Source organism: Myotis yumanensis, unplaced genomic scaffold (genome assembly GCF_028538775.1).
Source record: "Myotis yumanensis isolate MYYU_CA2020_CCGP unplaced genomic scaffold, mMyoYum1.0.hap1 SCAF_2, whole genome shotgun sequence".
Taxonomy (NCBI): domain Eukaryota; kingdom Metazoa; phylum Chordata; class Mammalia; order Chiroptera; family Vespertilionidae; genus Myotis; species Myotis yumanensis.
Genome location: NW_027223753.1, coordinates 168,396,248 through 168,419,042, shown reverse-complemented (window position 1 = coordinate 168,419,042; position 22,795 = coordinate 168,396,248). Strand labels below are relative to the sequence as shown.

General features: G+C 37.5%; 1 protein-coding gene across 1 annotated transcript in view; it reads left to right on the top strand.

Annotated features, from left to right (window-relative positions):
• OSTN (osteocrin) overlaps positions 1-22,795 on the top strand; it is a 42,420-nt gene that overhangs the window by 10,346 nt on the left and 9,279 nt on the right. The window contains exons 2-3 of the mRNA XM_070403597.1: positions 4,093-4,191; positions 5,118-5,332. Coding sequence (XP_070259698.1) covers positions 4,093-4,191; positions 5,118-5,332 — 314 coding nt within the window. The remainder of the gene's footprint in view (positions 1-4,092; positions 4,192-5,117; positions 5,333-22,795) is intronic.

Below are 22,795 nucleotides of genomic sequence, written 5' to 3'. Positions count from 1 at the left end.
ATGAACTAATTTTTAAAATAGTTATGTTTTTAATATATCTTCCTTTTCATTCAGGAAAATCAAAGAGATAACAAAATCAGAAGGAAAAAAATATGATTCAGTGCTTGGTTTTTTTGAAGGCATAGATAATGCAGTTTTTGGATGGTATTTTTACCAGATTGTTGCATTCTTTCTTGTTATTTTTCTACTGTCTCAATATAGGGACATAATCATGATTTATTCTTTTTATACTTACCAAAAAACTCAGTTCAAATATCAACTTTTTAGGAAGAGAACACAGAATTTACTGTCCGTTCCCAGAAAGGGTAGAATACAGAGACGCAGTTGTGACTAACAGTGTATGACAAGATTCCAAAATAGATCAGTTGGAGACATAATGAAGAACTAGTTTAGACTGCATTACATGAAAATTAAGATTATCTTTGACAAATAAATGTTAAGGACAATGCTAAAGTATTTTATCTTCGTTTTCAGTCTGTATATACATATGCATGGTTAATACAGATGCTACTCTGTCTGTATAAAACACTTATTTGCCTATTTTCTCCAACATAGCATTTATTACTAAAATCTACTGAGGTTTCATAGTAACAATATTTTAAGGAAGTGTCATAAAGAAAATCTTGGGTCTTACCAAAAAGAATATAGTTGCTAAAGACATATTTAGTAATATCTCATATATGTTCTTTCACTTATAAACTATAAATACTATATGAAATAAAAAGGCTATACATGAATGAATCCAACTCTCTCAAAGCTCTTATGAAGTGAGAACTACTCCTGACTTCACAAGTATGGAAAATAAAGCTCAAGTAGGTTAAATGGTACACACTCAGGGTCACACTAACACTGAAGCAAAAATGAGACACAAATCCAGTTATGCAGATCTATCCTAGAACCCCTTTCTTTTTTCTCCACATGATTTTTTAAAGGAAATGGGAGTTTACTGAGATTTCTCATTCATAAAGGTGGACTGGGAGCTTCACAGTGCCATACTAGGGTGGCGAAGGCAAGCCTATTCTTTTGTAACTCGCAGCCCGTGATCTTCCCTCCCCCATTACCAGTGGCCAAACTGGCAGCCAGCCGATCTGATATAGACCATAGATATGCTTTAATTGGATGTTATACTGATTTTTAATGTAAAAAAGTCATAAATGTATAAATGACACGTCATTGTGCTTACCATACAGACACACATATGTATGCTAAGTTCCTTATGTTTCCTCCATAATCTTGTTTGCTCCTCACTCCCCCCATGGCAATCATAGTCATGAATCAAATTCCGTTGGTTTACACTGTAATTATATGTATAGATTTCTAAATATGTGGAATTACTTTGTGTACTTCCAGTTTAGGTCAATGGTAGTATGCTATATGTAATGTTCTATAAAATCTAATTTTCCCCAAAACTATATTTTTGAAATCCATGAAATATTTAGGTCATTTAACAGCAGTTCCATATATGTTTAAGTCATTTGCTTTAAGTCCATGTTAGGAATATACCTCAGTTGATGAACCATTTTCTCTTCAGTAGGTTAGTTGGGTTGATTCTAATTTTTTAAAATATGTTTTTATGATTTTTAGAGAGAGAGGGAAGGAGAGGAAGAGAAAGATAGAAACATCTATGAGAGAGAAACATCATCAATTGGCTGCCTCCTGCACACTCCCTACTGGGGGATCAAGCCCGAAACCTGGGCATGTGCCCTGACCAGGAATAGAATCTGACCTCCTGGTTCATAGGTCAACACTCAATCACTAAGCTACATAGGCCAGGCTAGTTTGATTCTAATTTATTACTATTCTAAACAATGAGGTATGAACTTTCAGATATATGTCTCTGTATAAACTTGGGCTCATTGTTACTTAATTTTGTGTCTAGTTGTAGAATTTTATTAGTCAGAGTTATTAAAATTTTCCAAGAACTGATTTTTATATGCTTTGAAACTATATTTCACTTTTAATTTGTTTTTATTTTGTTTATTGTATCTTATCATACAGAATTTTTCAATTTTGATATAAATTTTGCTTATATATACATATATATATATATATATGTATATGGGTTTCTTATATATATACACACTAGAGGCACGGTGCACAAAAATTTGTTCACAGGGGGGGCGGTCCCCCAGCCCGGCCTGTGCCCTCTTGCAGTCTGGGACCCCTCGGGAGATAACGACCTGTTGGCTTAGGCCTGCTCCCGGGTCACAGAGGGCACACCCAATCCCTAGGTGCAGCCGCTGGTCAGGCTCAGAGCAGGGCCGATTGGGGAGTTGGGGCGCCGCCCCCTGTCATGCACAGAGCAGGGCGGATGGAGAGGTTGCGATGCCACCTCCTGTCACACACAGAGCAGGGCCAATCAGGGGGTTGGGGCGCTGCCCCCAGTCACTCACAGAGCAGGGCCAATCAGGGGGTTGGGGCGCTGCCCCTGTCACTCACAGAACAGGGCGCATCAGGAGGTTGGGGCTCCGTACCCTGTCACACACAGAGCAGGGTCGATCAGGGGGATGAGGAGCTCCCCCCTGTCATGCACAGAGCAGGGCTGATCAGGGAGTTGAGGAGCTCCCCCCTGTCACTCATAGAGTAGGGCCGATAGGGGAGTTGGGGCACTGCCCCCTGTCATACACAGAGCAGGGCGATCAGGGGGTTGGGGCACTGTACCCTGTCACACTCAGGGCAGGGCCAATGGGGAGGTTATGGCTCTACCCCGTCACACACAGAGCAAGGCCTGTGGGGGGGCTGGGGGCGCCGCACCCTGTCACACACAGAGCAGGGCCGTTCAGGGGGTTGGGGTGCCATACCCTGTCACACACAGAGCCGCAGGGCGATCAGGGGGTTGTGGACCTCCCCCCTATCAGGCACAGAACAGGGCCGATCAAGGGGTTGGGGGGCCTTCCCCTGTCACTAACAGAGCAGAGCAGATAGGGAGGTTGTGGCCCCGCCCTCTGTCACGCACAGAGCCACAGGGCGAACAGGGGGTTTGGGCGCTGCCCCCTGTCACGCTGATCCCGGTGCCGGGAGCCTCGCTGCTCCGCTGATCCCAGTGCCAGGAGGCATATTACCCTTTGGGGGCCGGCTGGTTTGCCCTGAAGGGTGTCCTGGATCAGGGTGGGGATCCCCACTGGGGTGCCTGACCAGTCTGGCTAAGAGGCTGAGGGCCATTTTCAGGCTGGCGGGTGACTGAAGCTCCCAACCGCTCCTTTTTTCTTTTTTTTTTTTTTCTATTCTGGGCCAGCTTTCGCTCTGAGGCCTTGCTGCTGAAAGCAGGTTTCTAGCCTTTACCTTCTGTATTTGATACAATGTTGCGGTCTGGCTAGCTGAAGCCCGGCTGACTGAAAGCCAGTTTCTAGGGTTTTGTTTAGCTTCTATATTTGCAACATAGTTGCTTAGAGTTGCAGCTGAGAGGCCGGCAAGTCAGGCGGGGAACGTTGGAGTCCGCCGTCACTGGAGCAAGCAAGCCTCCCTGTTCACTTCAGTGCGTGGCTGCCGGCCGCCATCTTGGCTGACAGTTAATTTGCATAAGGATATGCTGATTAGCCAATGGGAAGGGTAGCGGTCGTACGCTAATTGCCATGTTTCTCTTTTATTAGTGTAGATATATATATATATATATATATATATATATATATATCAAGGACCTAAAGATATTTTCCTATTGGATTTGTGATATCTATGACATTTTTAATTTAAATTATTTTACACAAAGCATATCCTCTTTGGTTCACACAAACCTCACCAGATTATTCTCTCATACCGGACCAATTTTACACATTTCCTCTTAGGTACATGAGGCTGTAATCCCAGGATTAGACAGTCAAGAATAAAATTATACAGATTTCTCAGACTGGGGTTACTTTGAATTAAATTAATATTATAGCTGTACAACTCCAATCTACATTTCCATGGAAATGAAGCCATGATAGAATTCATTCTGGGAGATTGACAGCTTCTATTAACTGTTATTTAAGTTTTACAAAGTAGAAGTTGAATAATTTAGTTTATCACCTGAATATAATATGCTTTATAGGAGTTTTGTTTCCTATCTTTATATGCCAAACTAGTAATGTTAACCCTGATATATGTGACCCTTAGATGCTGGACTGGAGGTCAGCAAGTGCACATTTTATCCTGGCTGTGACATTGATGCTGTGGAGCTCAGGAAAGGTGCTGTCAGTGGATGCAGCAACTGAGGTAATGGGAACTAGCTTAAGGGACCAAATATATTGTCTATGAATATAAGCCATTTCTATTAATGTCATACTTTTATGACTTGGATGAACTACAAAAGGGCACTATATGCAACAGATGAATAAACAAACAGAAAAATTTACATGGGGCAACAAAGTCATTGGGAAAGCTTGGAATCATTGTAAACACTCATTAATAATATTTGTTAATAAATCACATGGATGGAAGTGTAAGTCCCTGAGGGCAGAGACTACTAGATTTTGTTCATTTTTGTATCCCTTAGGTCTAATGCAGTATATAGTGAATGCTTAGGGCTTGAATCAATAAGAAGTGACTGAGTGATGAAAAAAAACAGCATGAAGTTTAGTGTTTTCTGAATTAATTCCATAAAAATTTATCAGTACTAACTATGAGAAAAATTTATTGAGTACTAACTATGAGAAAAATACTGGGGTAGGCATTGAATAGAGCCAATAAAAGACCAATTAGACATAGTCATTGCCCTCAAATTACTCACAATCTAATATGCATTACAAATATATTGTAATAAATCCAATGCAAAGGAAAATGTAATGACTGTAAGAATCAAAGTATAGCTAAAATGCTATAGGAATGATAATAAAGGATACAGTTGTTACAGGGAAAGAATCCAAAAGAATGATCCATTAATATACTAAATTTGAGAGGCGGGCATGGAGCTTTGTTTAGGAGTGTGTGTGTGTGTGTGTGTGTGTGTGTGTGTTGTTTTTCTTTAATTTCTGTTGGGTATACCTCACCTCTATATGTTTTTATCCTCAAAAATCTCTCTGGATCATAACTCCATGAGAAATCAAGTTTCATGACAGGCATGTCTGACAAATATAGCAAAAGTCAAATGCATATGATTACACATGTTTGAGGTGAATAGAATCACCTTTCTTGCCCGATAGGCTTTTGATGTTGGAATCAGAGATGTGCAGTCACCACCCACAGCCAGGGAAGAAAAATCAGCAGCTGATCTGGCAGCAAAACTCATGCTTCTTGATGAACTTGTGTCTCTGGAGAATGATGTGATTGAAACCAAGAAGAAAAGGAGCTTCTCTGGTTTTGGGTCTCCGCTGGACAGACTCTCAGCTGGCTCTGTGGATCACAAAGGCAAACAGAGGTAAGTAAGTGAACACTTGCACCTACTAAACATTTTGAAAGTCAGTACATAAATGTTATGTGTAAATATTTAAATATGGATTTATAATAGCATATGTGCATATATACAAAACTAGAGGCCCGGTGCATGAAAATTCATACACTGGAGCAGGGGTCCCTCAACTGGGCCTGCCCCCTCTCACAATCCAGGAGCCCTCAGGGGTGGCAGGCAACCCAGCAATCAGGGGAAGGTGATGCCCCCATCACACCTCTGCTGCTTCCACTGCTGGCAGCACAAACCTCAGCCGGCCTGGTTACCTGAGCCTCGGGTGGCCCTGGGTGGCTGGGAAGCCACCATTTGAGGCTTATCTGTGCCTTGGGCCAGCTCTGGGCAGCTGGGGGGCTGAGGGGACTGGGGGACTCCAGAGGCAGGCACCCCAGTGAGGCTGAGGGGACTGGGAGCAGCCATCTTGTGGCTGTGGGCACCACCATCTTTGAGGGTGTGGCAGTCAATTAGCATCTTCTCTCCTTATTGGCTGTGGGAGCTGCCATCTTTGCAACAGCATGAGGGTCAATTAGCATATTTCCTCTTTATTAGATAGGATATGTATTGCATAAAGATTATAGTTATACATATATATATACATATATATATATGTATATATATATATATATATATATATATATATATATATATATATAGTAAATATATTGGAGGCCCGGTGCATGGATTCATGCACCAGTGGGGTCCCTCAGCATAGCCTGTGGGGATCAGGCCAAAACCAGCAGTCCAATACCACCAGCCACTCTTGCCTGCCATTTCTGCTTACCCCAGCCCTGCCGCGTCTGCCACCACCGCTGCTCAGTAGGCTCGCTGCCACTCCGCTGTGCTCTCCAGGCTGCGGCAGCCAGCCTGAGCCCTGTGTGTGACACCTGTCAGTCAGCTGAGTGGTCCTCTCACCTTGTGAGTGCACTGACCACCAAGGGGGAAGCTCCTGCATTGACTATCTGCCCCTTGGTGGTCAGTGCGCATCACAGCTACCAGCCAATCGACTGGTCATTTGGTCATTCAGTTGTCCATTCGCTTAGGCTTTTATATATATAGATAATTTACATTGAGGTTTCAGCATAATAATATATTTAAGAAGTGTCATATACAGAGGCTATATTAGAGATATACTCTATCTACTTAACATAGCTCAGTATGGAAGATATAAAGGAAAATTACCAAGGACTTAATATCCATTTGAACAAATTTTTACATATAAAGGCTAAAAATAAACTACTATAAAAATTAGGGAATATTTTTTCTCATGAAGATGTCAGTGGAAGCTACTAGATGAGTTTCTTCAGGCAACCAAAATGACTGGAGAAATGTTATTATAATAATTGGTGCAAGCATAACTTTAGAACTAAAATGAAATGATGGTTGTAAGAAAAAGAGTGTCATGTGTTATGTGCAATTTGACAACATAGATACAACAAAGTATCTTCAGGGACAATAGTGAGAGCATATAACATTTAAAATTAGTTTGGGATTGCTTCATGGCTATTAACAGAAATAAAAGATATTACAACAAATATTTGCTTAGGGACATGGAGAAGAAGCAAAAGAAAGATTAGCCACTAAATTTAATGGATCTTTTACCAAAGAATAAAAGACAAAAATTTTTAAAAAAAGGCAATTAAGGTTTTTATATAAATATATTACTATAAAAATAACCATAAGAATAAAAATTAAAACTCCCCTATAGGAATGAGAGCACAATAAAATAGGACACAGTGAAAAACTTTATATAAAATATTCACATATATAAATGTTACTTTTCAAATATAAGTCCAAAATTATTGATCATACCAATAAATGTAAATGGATGTAGCATACTGTTAAAATACAAGTATTTTCAAATTGGCTGACAAAGGAAAATTTAACACTTTTTTGTGTATAAGAGACAACTAAAAATAAAGAGATTTAGAATGGTTAATAAAGAGTGGACAAATTATACACAAAAAGAAAAAGAAAAAGTGTGTAAAATATATTTCAAAGAGAATGCTAGGAAATAGAAAGAAACATATTAATAATAGGTTTCTTTGGTTCATTTTTAAAAATTCAAGACAGATTACCTATTGAAAATTTATAGAAGATATACAGAGGATAATTCATAAAACAGAGCTTATAAATCTGTCTGGAACTCTGAAATTCAATAACAGATAATATATTTTTTTCTTAAGGGCATATGGAATATTCACAAAATATATCACATCTGATGTGATAAACACCCTGAAGAAATTCTAAATAGCAGATGTATCACAAAGGCATTCACTAACTGAAATGCAATGAAAGTAGAACTTAATAATAAAACCAGAAAACAAGATGGCACTTTTACCTAGAATGACATCTAAACCATGTCATTAAATAAGCCATTGGGTCAAAGAGGAATACAAAATAATTTACATCTATTATTGAAATTAGTAATAATGATAGTGTAATATTATGGGCAGATAAAACAAATACCAGATTAAAATCACCAGTATAGTAATAAAAATAAAGTTAACACTACACAGCAAAAATCTAGAAAGAACAGCAAAGTAAGCCAGGAAAAGCAGGTTAAAAAAAGAAAAGAAAAAGTAGAAGATAGAAATGAACAATGATAAAAGCTGAAATCAATTAGTTTATAATGCAAATTGCAGAATATAATAAAGCTATTTTTCTTAAAGTAACAAAAGGACAAACAACTACCTAACCTAATTAAGAAAACTTAGAATGTAGATTCACAAAATTAGAAATGACAAGTCGAAAATAACCATAATAAACCATCAAAACATTCTTTAAAAAAAAGAATAGAAAATTACTTTGCTCAACTGAAGACCTAGAAAATAATGGATAAATTCACAGGAGAATTTTACTAAATCTTAAATTATCAGATAATCTCAATATTATTTTAAATTTTAGACCATAATAAAAAGTAAACTTTCCAAGTTTATTTTTGAAAGAAATATATTGACCTCCTTACATTTTTAAAAGGAAACTTTAGACATATATTAATATCAATGCACAAAATCATAAATAAAATGTTAACAAACAGAATACCACAACACTTTAAAGATATAATATGTCTTAACCAGTGGGTTTTTTTTAAAAATATATTTTATTGATTTTTTACAGAGAGGAAGGGAGAGAGATAGAGAGTTAGAAACATCAATGAGAGAGAAACATCGACAAGCTGCCTCCTGCACATCTCCTACTGGGGATGTGCCCGCAACCCAGGTACATGCCCTTGACCGGAATCGAACCTGGGACCTTTCAGTCTGCAGGCCGACGCTCTATCCAATGAGCCAAACCGGTTTCGGCAACCAGTGGGTTTTCTTCCAGGAAAGTTGTGTAATTTCGTATTAGGAATTCCTTTCATGAATCCATCATATTAATAGAGCAACGGGGGGGGGGGAAAAAACATGTGATTATATCCATAGAGTCAGAAAAAGTTTTTGATGGAGTCTAACATTTATTCATTATTTTTTTAAAGTGAACAAAATAAGAAATGACAGATACTTTCTTGATATGATGTGTTGTGTGTATGTGTGTGTGTGTGTGTGTGTGTGTGTGTGTGTGTGAGTGTGTGCCTGAGCTCAAAAGTTAGCATTTTACTCAATGGTGAAATATATTGGAAGCTTTACTAAATAAGGAGCAAAAAGAAATGCCCATTACATAAAGTATAATTTAGAAATGCATTTAGACAACAACAAAAAACACATAATTATAAAAGTAAGAATTAAAACTATGTTTATTTACAAATAAAAAGTTGAAAAACCAAGATATTCAATGGAAACTATAAGGACAAACTCTTTGGATATAGATACAAAGAAGTGCATCTACATATATAAAAGTCTAAGCGACTGTTACGACTGAACGACAAGAACCACCAGAACGACTGGTTGGCCAATCGCTATGATGCCCACTGATCACCAGGGACAAACACTCAAGGCAGGAGCTGCCCCCTTGTGGTCACTGTGCTCCCACAGCCAACCTCCTGTGGCCCCTCCCACTGGCCGGCCAGCCCCCATTGGCCCCTGGTGCTAAACCATTTGTAGAGACCTGCTTCTGGGTCGGAGTTTCGTATATAGCAGATCAGCTCCCTCGCTGAAATCTATTGAAAGTCAGCCCTCTACACAAGGGTTTGTCTTGCTCCCATCCTCTCCCTACCCCAGGGGCCGCCTGCCTGCCATGGTGGTGGTGGTGCCGCAGCAAGGGAAGGAGGCGGTGGGGGGGGGGGGGGGGAGTCAGGGAACTGCGCAGTGGTGGGGCGCACACCAGCCTGGTGACTGTCGCTTCCTCTCCTGGACTGGGATGGGGAATCAGGGGTGGGTGGAGGTGGAAGTGGACCCTTCCGCAGGGGGGCCGAGGGCCAACTCCTCCTTGGGGCTGGCAGCCAACTTCCTGCAGTCTCTCCCCCGCCCTCTCATGCACGAATTCGTACACTGGGCCTCTAGTAAACATATAAAGCTAATAGCCCTTCTATATACAAAAAGAAATCAGCCTTGCCTCTGTGGTTCAGTGGTTGAGCATAGACCCATGGACCAAGAGGTCAAGGTTTGATTCCTGGTCAGGATACATACCTGAGTTGTGGGCTCTGTCCCCAGTAGGGGGTGTGCAGGAAGTAGCTGATCCATGATTCTCATCATTGATGTTTCTATCTTTCCCTCTCTTTCTCTCTCTGAAATCAATAAAAAATATTTTTTAAAAAGAAATCAGATAGAAGATAGAATACCTCATCTACAATAGCATAAAGATAGGAAAATACCTACATACAAATAATAACAAAGTATGTCCAAAGAACATATAAAAAACTATAAAAAATAATTCTATAATTCAAAAAATAAACTTGAACAAATGGAAACACATCTTTGTTCAGACTCAACAGCAGAAAGACATCAGCTCTTCCTAAGTTAAATTACAAACAACATGATTCCAATAAATATACCCTCATTTAAGAAGTTATCATAAAAAATCATGTGAAAGAATTGAAAAACTGCATACCCAGCAAAACCCTATAAAAGAAAAAGAAAGAAGAGTCCTACCAAATATTTTAAAGTAATTTATTTTATTTTCTTTACAATAGCATATTACCAGCTCATAGATAAACCAAAACAAAACAGAAGAGAAATTCAATCAATAAACCCAATTATATATCTAACTATAAGATATTTAAAAAGAAGCATATCATATTAGTGAGTAAAAGGATATGTTTTGAATAAGTGATTTGGAGATATAAAAAAAAGGATAAAAATGATCAAGTCTCAAAAATGGATCAGAAACCCAAGTAAAAGAAGAAAAAAATGATGAACTTTTATAGGTACTATAAGAAAACATTGGTGAAGTTCTGTATAGAGAGAGGATAGGTAAAGTCTTCCAAATTCTGGTGCAAACTTCAGAATAATTAAGGAAAAAATAAATTTAACTGCATATCTTAAGAAGTTTCCATGGCAAATGATATAAAGGAATATTTATTTAAAAAAATTGATCCCTAACTGGTTTGGCTCAGTGAATAGAGCATCAGCCTGCGGACTGAAGGGTCCCAGGTTCAATTCCGGTCAAGGGCATGTACCTTGGTTGCAGGCACATCCCCAGTAGGGGGTGTGCAAGAGGCAGCTGATTGATATTTCTCTCTCATGGATGTTTCTAACTCTCTATCCCTCTCCCTTCCTCTCTGTAAAAAAAATCAATAAAATATGCTTTAAAAAAAGAATAAATCAGGAAAATATTTGCAACTCATATAAAAAAGAGTGTTAATATCTTGAATATACAAAGAGCTTTTAAAAATAGAGGAGAAAAAGAACAAAGCTATTAAACATGAAGTAAAAAATAGTTCATGGAAAAAATACAAATAACTCAGTCATATGAAAAGATGCCAACCATTCTCATAATGAGAAAAAATATATTAAAATTTACTGATATACTGATTTTTATGTGTTAAAATGGCAAAACGCCATAAAAAAAATAGCGAAGCTGTGAAGAAAAGTCACCCCCATCTGTTGCCGATTAGAATGCAAAATGGAACCAACATGGAGGTGAATACGGCAATATCCAGCAATTTTCCATATGTACTTCTCTTTTAGCTCAGCATTCCTGCTTCTAAAAATCTCACCATCAAAAATGTGTGTAAAAGAATGTACATAAGGCTATTCATTTTGGAACTATTTGTAACTACAAAATACATACATCAAAAGGAGATTGGTTGAATAAACTATTGCATACAATGGACTATTACTATCAGCTATTAAAAATGAAGATTATCTCTATAAACTACAATAAAGTGAGACTCATGAGATTGTTAATAACACAAATTTTTGTGCCCTGGGCTACTAGTGTTAAAATAAAAACTCTTGGTACTTAAATTTCCCATTTTCTAAATTGTCCATAAAACATTCATATTAGTATAAACTCATGTTTCTGAATTTCTATCACCATGAACTCATAATTTTCAGTCTGTACACATTGAAAGTTCTGCTAAACAAGCACCAATTCAGGGGTAATGAACAAACTTAGTGTCCAGATTGGCATCCCTCAATATCATCTCTCACTTACTCCTCCAAGAAATATTTCGGACAGAAAATGTACAAATTGAGCTTGAATATATTATCATACCTGAGCTTGCTATAATTAAGGATGGGTCAAAGGGACTTAAAAACCAATTACAAGAGGTCCCCACTGGCTAAATTTAAAAAATCTGAGCAGCAATAAACACATTAACAACAATTATAAAATCTGTTTAAATCTCTGAATTTTAAATATTTTTATATGTTTTTATTTTATTGAGAAAAGAAGAGAGAGAAAGAGGGAGATAGAAACATCTATGAGAGAGATGTTTGGCTGCCTCCTACATGACCCCTCCTGGGGATCGAGCCTGCAACCTGAGCACGTGCCCTGCCAGGAATCAGGAGAAACAGGTACCTTTTGGTTCATGGGTTCACACTCTACAACTAAGCTACACTGGCTGAGCTTGGATTTAATTACTATAAACATTTCACAACTGTTATTACTTTAATTCTCCCATTAGTATTTTGAGATCAGCAAAGCAGGTAATGTCATTGTGTCAGCCAGGGTTCCTGCAGGAAACAGGCAGTATGTTTGAAATAGAGACATTTGAGAAGGGTTTATTCACAGCAAGATTATTTGCCAAAAAAAAAAATAAAAAAAAATTTAAAAAAATGGGCAAATCATAATGAATGGCACTTGTCTGAAGAGTCAGATGCTGTGAGCAGAGTGGTGACCTTCAGTCAGAGGGAAGTAATCTTGCAAAGAAGGAACCAGGTGAAATTGATTTTGACCTTACTTCCTCTCTCCTTTTAGTCTTTCCTGCCAAGGTCATCATTTGCCTGCCCCAAACCAAGTCAGAAAGCACAGGATCTTTTCTGTGACCCAGAGAGGTTAGCTTCCCAGACTGAAAATAAGGTGAGAAAAGCTGAGAGTGGCTCTGAAGAGCTGATAGAAGATACCCAGCACAAATATACACATTCTATAGATTCAGGTCAATAAGCACTTTGATCCATAGCATTGTTATTATAGCCACCAACTTGAGAGAGAAGGAGGACTCCATAGGACATAATTTTATCCCCCAACCACAAGAATTCACCCCTTTCAGTAGAAGTTGTTGTTTTCTATTTCTCGAATCCAAACAAAGGCAGGTATTATATAGCTCTACTGGTCACACTGAAATAATAAATAACCCTTTGGTCGCTTTTATTAGAAAATCAATCATATTTAAGTAATTAAAATAATTATTCTTATGGCTTAGCCCAAACCACAAATATGAAAGTTTCTCCTTTTCAAGCTAGAGAGTTGCAGTGGGAAGAGGTTGCAGTCAGTTTATCCTCATCTCTTCCCCTAGCACAGTGACCTAGCTACTTCTCTCTCCTCCAATGTTGGGGATTGGCAGCAAAGAGGTAAAGAAAAGTGTTAGTTAACTGACACTACCATGACCTGGCTTTAGTGCTCTCTGGGTTCATTAAATGCTCAATGTTGACTCCTTATCAAAGGGTGTTTTTGTAGGGTCATTGCATAACTTTATTAGAAACATTGATATAAATGAAATACACTTGCCCCCAGCCATGCTTCTCTTTAAGCAGGTCAGTTTTGCTTCTCACCCTACATCTAATGTCTTCAGTTGTCACCGCCACCAGCATCCTGCTGAGGTTGCTTCACATAACCCCTGGCAGAAAGCCCTTTGGGCAAGGTTCATTTTATAATTAACCTAAACCAACTCTACCCACATGCATCTGCTCTACAGAAAACCCACACCCTTGACTCTGGTCACAGTGAAGCTGTTTTTTACGTAACCATCTCTTCACTCTGGAAGATAGCCAATTCTCACAGCTTCTTGCCTTTTCATTTCATAGACTCTGTTCTATCAGGTCTACATTACTTCAACAGGCATATGTCAAGCTCTCTGAATGGTTTCCTTGAAACCATTCCTCTCTGTGAAAGAGGAGGGAAAATGCTCCTGTTCCCCAATAACCTGGTCCAGAGAAATTTTCTTTCTTCACCTATTCAACATCATTCCTTTTATTGGATTAAAGTAGCAATCTCCTGTTCAAATACTGCTTAAGTCTAGAACTTTACTTTGGAATGCAAGAGGCAATGGCAATACCATTCTTTTTACTTATTTATGTTTTTCTCCTCAGCTTTTTTGGGTTACAGCCAAAACTGAGATACCAAAACTGAGGTAGAAAGAATCTGACATTAACATTCTGGTACAGTTTTTATTTAATTCATACAGCACCCTAAGATCTTATCTCATTTTATTGGCGTATTTTCAGGGAGATAATATTATTTCCCTTCCTAGAATATCAGGCTGCTTAACTCTTAAGTCCAATGACTTACACTTAAATAAGCTGCTCTGATAAAGAAAGTAAAGTTTTATGTGAAGAAGACCCTTGTCCAAATCCAGGAACAGTGAGGTTCATTGCAATGTACGCATTGAATAAAAAGTTTTTCGAAAATATGTGGGTTTCAATTCTAAGCCAGACATGAAGTTCAGACTGAAGTTGAGAATAGCAGTTCTAACTTCACTTTGTCAATTATGATTGCCTTTCTTGATGACAGCCCCAAAGATTAAAGTTAAAAGTCCTAACATATCATTTTTCTTTCTGATTCATTGTAAAGCAATGCTGCAGGCCAAGGCTAGCATAGGTATCTCATGATTTTTGCTATTTCTTTCCAAGTCTTATTTGATAATCCCTGAAGAGATTAGTTCAAAATTGGCCCCATTTCAGAGTGATGAACACTGCAAAAGAATTCAGAGTGTGGTGCCCTATTCCCATGCTTCCTTCCTCCTAGCTGAAAGGCCTGGCAGTACCACAGGAAACTCGCTTGGGGGAAATGAGCTTAGGCCATTTTTTCACAATAGCAGCTCTTGCTTGCTTCTCTGCATCTCAATGTAACATCAGAACGAGAAAGCCCCATTTTCTTTTCTCCCTACCCTGACTCATATATAAAGGTTTAAAACTTTCCCCAAAAAAGACAATCATCGTTTCCATATATGGACTCTTGAAATGTGCATTACCCACTTTCTCCCTCAAAAAAAAAAAAAAATCCAGAAGGCATTTTTGTGTAAATCCATTTGCTAGGTAGATGTTTCATTAGGCCCTCAAAGAGGTTTATGAGACAAGCAAATGGGGATTTTCTCTCCCCTCTTCTATAGCCCTACAGCAGTTTTCAAATTAGCCATGCCTGTGTTATTTTACACTGAACCATTTAAATCTCATTATTTGATTCCAGTGCTCATGGTTTGTTTCTGAATGCCTGTTCATATGGCCCACTCCTTGGAGTAATACTTTAGAAGCTGATGTCATGTCTAATCAGCACCATCATCATACATTTAATAGAATCTTTTTTAAGATTGAATTATCACTCTTGAGATAGAATTCCCAAAGTCATAAGTCATTTTTTTCCTTATGAAGTAGCACCTTCTTTCATCATTCTAAATGTATCCCACTTATTAAATCTTGTCTTTTCCAGCCTCATATTTTCCATGTAGAGGAACTTCAGGTAGGGGAAGACTGAAGTTCTTCTTATTCGCACCTTCCCAAAGGAGAATTATGTATTTTTATGATAGGTCAGTGTAAGAGGAGGAGTTGAGCATGTCCAGCCCATCCCCTTTCTTCCTCTTTTTATTGGATAACTATGAGTACTTGTGTAAATCTGTCTAATCCAGGGAAGAAATGTAAGGCAGTCCTTGTAAGTGCAGATTAAAGCCATATTCTACATTCAGCTTGATCAAAAAGACATTCTGATTTCTATGCATTGATCATTCATATCTTATTTCTCTGTTTTTCTCAATGTGGACTTGAGGTCAAAAGACAATATATATTGGCCCCTAAAAAATAAAACATCATTACTCAGATGTAATGTGGTCCCTTATTCCAGCATTCTGGAATTAGAATTTAAACATGACCCTGTTGACTTTGTCATTCTTTCCAGGGCCTTGCTGAGTCCTTCGTTTTAGTCCGTCCTCATCCATCAATCCTTCCAAGCTCATATATCCTGTCTTCCTATAGTCATTTTTTTATTTTATTAATTTTTATTGACTTCAGAGAGGAAGGGAGAGGGAGAGAGCTATAGAAACATTAATGATGAGAGAGGATCACCAATTGGCTACCTCCTGCATGCCATCTACTGCGGATAGAGCCAGAAACCTGGACATGTGCCCTTGACTAGAATCAAATCAGGGACTCTTCAGTCCACAAGCTGACACTCTATCCACAGAGCCAAACTGGCTAGGGCCTATAGTCATTTCTTTTTTTTCATCTTTCTTTCTTTCTTTTTTTAATTGTTTTATTGCTTAAAGTATTACAAAGGGTATTACATATGTGTCCTTTATTTTTTTTCCCCGCCCTTGACAATCCCCTGGCCTCCCCTACCCCCCAGTGTCTTATGTCCATTGGTTATGCTTATATGCATACATACAAGTCCTTCGGTTGATCTCTTACCCCCCTCCCTCCTGCCACTCAACCCACCCCGGCCTTCCTGCTGCAGTTTGACAATCTGTTTGAGGCAGCTCTGCCTCTGTATCTATTATTGTTCATAAGTTTATACTGGTCTTTATTATCCATGAATGAGTGAGATCATGTGGTATTTTTCCCTCATTGACTGGCTTATTTCACTTAGCATAATGCTCTCCAGTTCCATCCATGCCGTTGCAAATGGTAAGAGTTCCTTCTTTTTTACAGCAGCATAGTATTCCATCATGTAGATGTACCACAGTTTTCTAATCCATTCATCTACTGATGATGAATGGGCACTTAGGCTGTTTCCAGATCTTAGCTATGGTGAATTGTGCTGGTATGAACATATGGGTGCATATATCCTTTCTGATTGGTGTTTCTGGTTTCTTGGGATATATTCCTAGAAGTGGGATCACAGGGTCAAATGGGAGTTCCATTTCCTCAAAAAACTATAGTCATTTCTTAATTCCATCATTTAATTTTAAATTATGATCATCAAGATCACAGGATTCAGGGGTCACTATTTGTTTTATTGTTTCCACATGTGCTGTAAGATTTTCCTGGAACCCCCAAAATGAGTGCAATCTCTTCTCCTGTGGAATCCCAGAGCATTTCAAATCTCACTGTATTCAATATCTATTGCTATGCAAACAAGTTGCCCAGAACTTACCAGGATAAGACAATGATAAGCATGTATGTCCTCACACAGTTTGTGGGCATGAGAAATCTATAAAAAATCTTGCTGGGTGCTTCTCACTCAGGGTCTCCCCCAAGGTTGCAGTGAAAAAGTTAGCCAAGGCTGCAGTCATCTGCAGGCTGTGCCTGGACTCAGGACAACCATTTGAAAAATGGCTCACTTGCAAGGCTGACAGCAGGACGTCTCAGTTCCTCACTAGCTGTTGGCAGGAGGCCTTAGTTCACGGCCACATAAACCTCTCTGTAGGACTGTGAAAGTGTTTTTAGGAAATGGCAGCTGATTTCCCCTAGAGTGAGTGATCCCACAAAGCAAGGTAGAAGCTGCAGTATTTTTTATTGCTTAGGCTGGGAAGTCACACATCATCATTTCCACAATTTACTGTTGGTTACAGAGATCAGCCCTGGTTAATGTGAAAGGAGACTGTATTATGGTAGAATTCATGGAGCTTGACCACTATATTCATCTAAGCTTTATAGAATAATAATTTAATTTCACATTTTACTAATATAAATCACTAAACTATTTAAAAGAACATCTTTCATTATTATTACCATACCTCCCCTCCTTTTGCATATTACTCAGTGTTGGTGAAGCTGCATGCCTTTCTTGAAAGGAACTAAGCATTTTATTGCCCCTTTAAGATGCAGCAACAGAACAGACTACATATTTTTAGGGAACACTCTCCACACCCTAATTTCTACCTTTCTTTCTTGGAACTCAAAAGCAAGATCAATAAAAGTTGTGATGTTTCCATTAATAGGGGGTAAAGTATTTAAGTTCAAATGAAACACCTATTAAAATTAATAAAGTGCCTAACCACAAATAAGCCTTAACATATTTAAAGGCTTGGCTATCATATAGCACATGTTCTCAGACTATGATGTACTTAAATAATTAAAAGGATAATCAAAAAAGAAGGTATAATCTCAACTAATTTTTTGAGGATAGCATTATCTGGACAACAATTCAGTAATGTATCAAAAAGAGGATACGCCATTATCATGTTGGGTTTATCACAAAAATATAGTGTAAGAGTGACTGGCCCAGAAAGTAAATTAATAGAGGTAACAAATTAAAGAAATAGAACCATATCATGAATAAATGCAAGAAAAACATTCAGTAAGATTAAACATCTACTAATTATCGAAATCACCAGTAAACTAATAATAGAAGGGAACTCTTTTTAACCTCATAAGGGACCCTTATTTAAAAAACTTAAAATATATTATTAAATGATATCACAACAACAAATCCAAAAAATATGGAAGGTCTTTATGGAGAAAATTATAAAAATGAATAAGAAGGCAAAAGGTAACCTAAGTAAATGATCTTGGATAGTGAAGTTTAATATCATACAAGTTTCAGTTCTCTCTAAATTGTCTTATACCTTAGATTCAATACAATTGCAGGTAAAACTGCAAAAAGGATTTCCCATAAAATTTGACAAATTAAACCTAAAATTTATAAATAATTAGTTATAACTAAGCAAAAAAAGGAATTGATCCCTATTTTATCCTATTAATAAAAAATAATTTCAAAAGTATTAAGAAGGTAAATGTGAAAGGCAAATCTAAAAAAGATTTTAGAATAACATAGGAGAACATTTTCACAACATTGAAGTAGAGATAATAAACAAAATGTAAAAATATTGATAGAGTTGGGAGGGTTGGGGGGGAAAGTGATGGGATTAAACAAATAAGCAAAAAGAATCTCATAGAGATAAGAGTATGGTGATTACCAGAAGGAAAGGGGGATGGTGGGAGGTAGGAGAGGGTATGGGGGGATATATGAGTGATAGAATGAGACTTGACTTGGGGTGGTAAACACATAATACAGTATCTAGATGATGTATTACAGAATTGTACACCTGAAACATATAATTTTATTAATAAACTAGAGGCCTGGTACACGAAATTCATGCACGGAGGGGGGCATCCCCTCAGCCCGACCTGCACCCTCTCCAACCCAGGACCCCTCAGGGGATGTCCGACTGCTGGTTTAGGGCCTCTTGCAATCCAAGACTGCTGGCTCTTAACTGCTCACCTGCCTGATCATCCCTAACCACTCTGCCTTCCTGCCTGATCGCCCCTAACTGCTCCCCTGCCAGCCTGATCACCCCTAACTGCCCTCTCCTACCAGCCTGGTAACCGCTAACTGCCCTCTCCTGCAGGCCTGATCACCCCTAACTGACTCTACCTCAGCCCCCATCACCATGACTTTGTCCAGAAGGACGTCCAGATGGATGTCCAGAAGATGCCTGGTCTAATTAGCATATTACCCTTTTATTAGAATAGATGTCACTCCAATAAATTCAATAAAATTTTTAAAAATATATCGCCGAAACCGGTTTGCCTCAGTGGATAAAACGTCGGCCTGCAGACTGAAGGGTCCCAAGTTCGATTCCGGTCAAGGGCATGTACCTGGGTTGTGGGCACATCCCCAGTGGGAGATGTGCAGGAGGCAGCTGATCGATGTTTCTCTCTCATCGATGTTTCTAACTCTGTATCTCTTTCCCTTCCTCTCTGTAAAAAATCAATAAAATATATTAAAATAAAAATATATATATAAATTAAAATAACAACGTTAAAAAGTATCATAAAAAATACAATTAAGACTAACCACAAATGGGAAAGGATATTTGCACAGTATATGAAACCCTCTACAAATCAATATTTAAAAGAAAAACAAACCAATAAAGAAACAGGCATCAGACAAACAGGCACTTCCAAAAGAAGAAATTCAAGTTGGCAATACACAAATGAAGAGGTGAGCAACTTCATTAGTATTCAGGGAAGGCAAACTAAAACCACAAGGAGGTACAATTATAACAGCATGAGGTTGACAATATTAAAAGAATTGGCATAAATTTGAAATAATAGGAATGTTCGTACACTACTCTTGGATATGTAAATTGGCACAACTTTTGAAAAAAAGTTCTGGCATTATATAATAAAATTACATGTAGACATAGCTAGCAATTCTACTAAAAAATTATACTATAAAGAAATCGTTAAGTGCACTACAGGTTTGTATAGCAACATTTTCAGGTGAACAGTACATAACAATAAAAACAAAAAATACCTCAAAATTTCATCCACTGTAGAATGTATAAATAAGCTGTTATATATTCATACAATAAAATATTATACAAATTAAAATAAAGCAACAGCAATTATGCATGTTGACATAGACAAATCTCAAAACCTAATTATTCACTGAAAAAAGTAAAGAAGACTTCTAAATACATGCCTTTTATTTTTTTAATATATTTTTATTGACTTCAGAGGGGAAGGGAGAGGGATAAGAGGGAGAGAGGGATCTATGTAAATCTGTTTACATAGAAACATCAATGATGAGAGAGAATCATTGAGCAGCTGCCTTCTGCATACCCCTTTCAGGGGATCCCCTGGCATGTGCCCTGACCAGGAATGAACCATGGCCTTCTGGTCAATGCTCAACCACTGAGCAATGCTGGCAGGACTAAATACATAACTTTTAAATACAATTCTAGAACCATCTCAACTAGAGAGTTTTGAAGAATATGTATGGATTATAAGGAAAATCAAGGGAATTATTAGACCAAAATTCAGTCTACAGATTACCTCTGGGTCTGAGCCATGAGAGGAAGGGAGCATTGGAGACTTCTAAGGTACTAGTTGCATTCTGCTCCTTAATTTGGTACTATCAATAGAGATGTTCATTTTATTTTTCTTTAAACTGAATATTTATAAATTCATAAACTCTTTTGTATGTGTGAAGTGATTCTCAATAAAAGGTTTAAGTACAATTTTTCTAACTTGTTTTAGGATGTAAAACATTTTCAGAAATTGAATTATAAAAAATATAAATGTTAAGAAAATCCTATTAGGAATAGAAAGTCTATATTTTAGTGTGAAGTTTAAAGTTATATTTAAAATAAACAGTCCAATTCTTTCTATATTAGTTTGATAGATATTATTTATCCTTAAACTACTTTCAGAATAGTTTAGAATGGAAAAGGTGGATTGCGTTAAATGGATTATATATATATATATATATATATATATATATATATATGCCGTGTCATACCATTATTTTGTCACAAGAGGGACTACATAGTCAGAAAGTACAGTTTTCTCATTTGGTCTTAAGAATATTTCTCTATCTTAACGTTTATGTTCTACACACTGTGAATTCTTGTCAGTGTATATGTTATAGAGTATAGTACTGCTATATATGCTATATATATTTCATATCAGCAAAAATTTTAAGATAAAATACTAGTTTACCATTTCAATTCTGAATGGATAGGAGACTGTAGATAAATTATTTAACTTACTGAACTATAATCATTTTATTTTTTGTGTATCTGCTTTATGGCAATAATTGCTTTCATTTTTCTATTAGTGCTAAATACTTTAAATACTGAATGGATTTTTCATATCTGTTTTATTTGTCTTTCTTATTTGACTTTAAGATACCTATAGGCATTTGCAACCAATCCAAATTTGATAAAATGAATCAAAGTAATTATAGATCTATTGGTAAAACAAAAGCATTCATGACCTGGGTCTCTGTCCACTTGACCAGTGGTTTTCAAACTCTGCCCTCAGGATCATTCAGTGTGCCCGGAAGTTTTTTCAGGGGCCACATATTTGGGGAAGGTGGGTACTACTTCACTGAGATAATTCTTCAACTTACTTTTTAGTTATTGCTGTTTTTTATAAAGCTTTTATTCATAGAAAAATAAGCTACCAATAGTTCACAAACCACTAGACTAGACTGACAGGAAAGAATAGTAAAATCAGTTCAAATATTTTCAGATGTGTTACTTCTTTAGCTTCTCTCAAGTAAAATGTGAGCTCTCATAACTACTATATGTTTTCTTCACCACAGTATCTGCAGTGCAGAGGACAAATTACATGTGGTTATGCATAAAACAATTAAAATAACAAGCAAGCATGCTAAATGAATAAACAGCTCCAGAAGACAGGTAGAGCAAGTATTATTTGAATTTAGGAAAGAGAAGCTCAGAATGATAAAAGACTTACAAACACTTACTCTGTCAGTAAGTAGAAGAGTCGGATAGAATCCAAGTCTACCATCTCCTGGCTCCTAATACTTTTTGGATCAAATCTGGGAAAAGAAGGAAAGGGAAGAACGGAACAAAGACAGAAGGAAGGGAAAAGAGAGTTTAATTTGCTTTCCACCATACCACAACTACCTCTCATTTACTTGAGCAGAAAAAGATCAACTGTAGTAAAGAAAGAAAAATGCTATTTTCATATATTATACCTTCATGTTTGAAAAAAACCAACAACAACACACTGGTAGTACGGATGAATACATGTTATGTTTGAATTTACAGTGGTGCATGAGACCATGATATTTCTCTTAAAGTAAAAAGATTTTCAGGGCACCACTCATGTTACAGGAGCCTTGGGAGGTCAGCACACATGTGAAGCACTACCCTTTTTTCCAGGTGTCATTGCCTTCCTCTCTTGCCCATCCCTTAACCATCTGGAAGGGGCTGGTTTCCTACTTCCTCTTTCTGCTTGTCTGAGACTTCCCCTGAGCACTCTCTTCCAGCCTGAGGTGGCTTCCATCCTACCCTCTCCTGGAGTTATAATGTGGTAGTCAGTGCAGAAATTTAAGGGTTAAAAGAATCAAATCACATCAGTTTATTTTTATTTGTTTTATTTTTTTACATATTAACCACATTGCACTTAGCCATCAACCCTAAATCATACAGACATATGTATTCATTTTTTATTGCTATGGCAATAAATTACCACAAAACTCTGGATT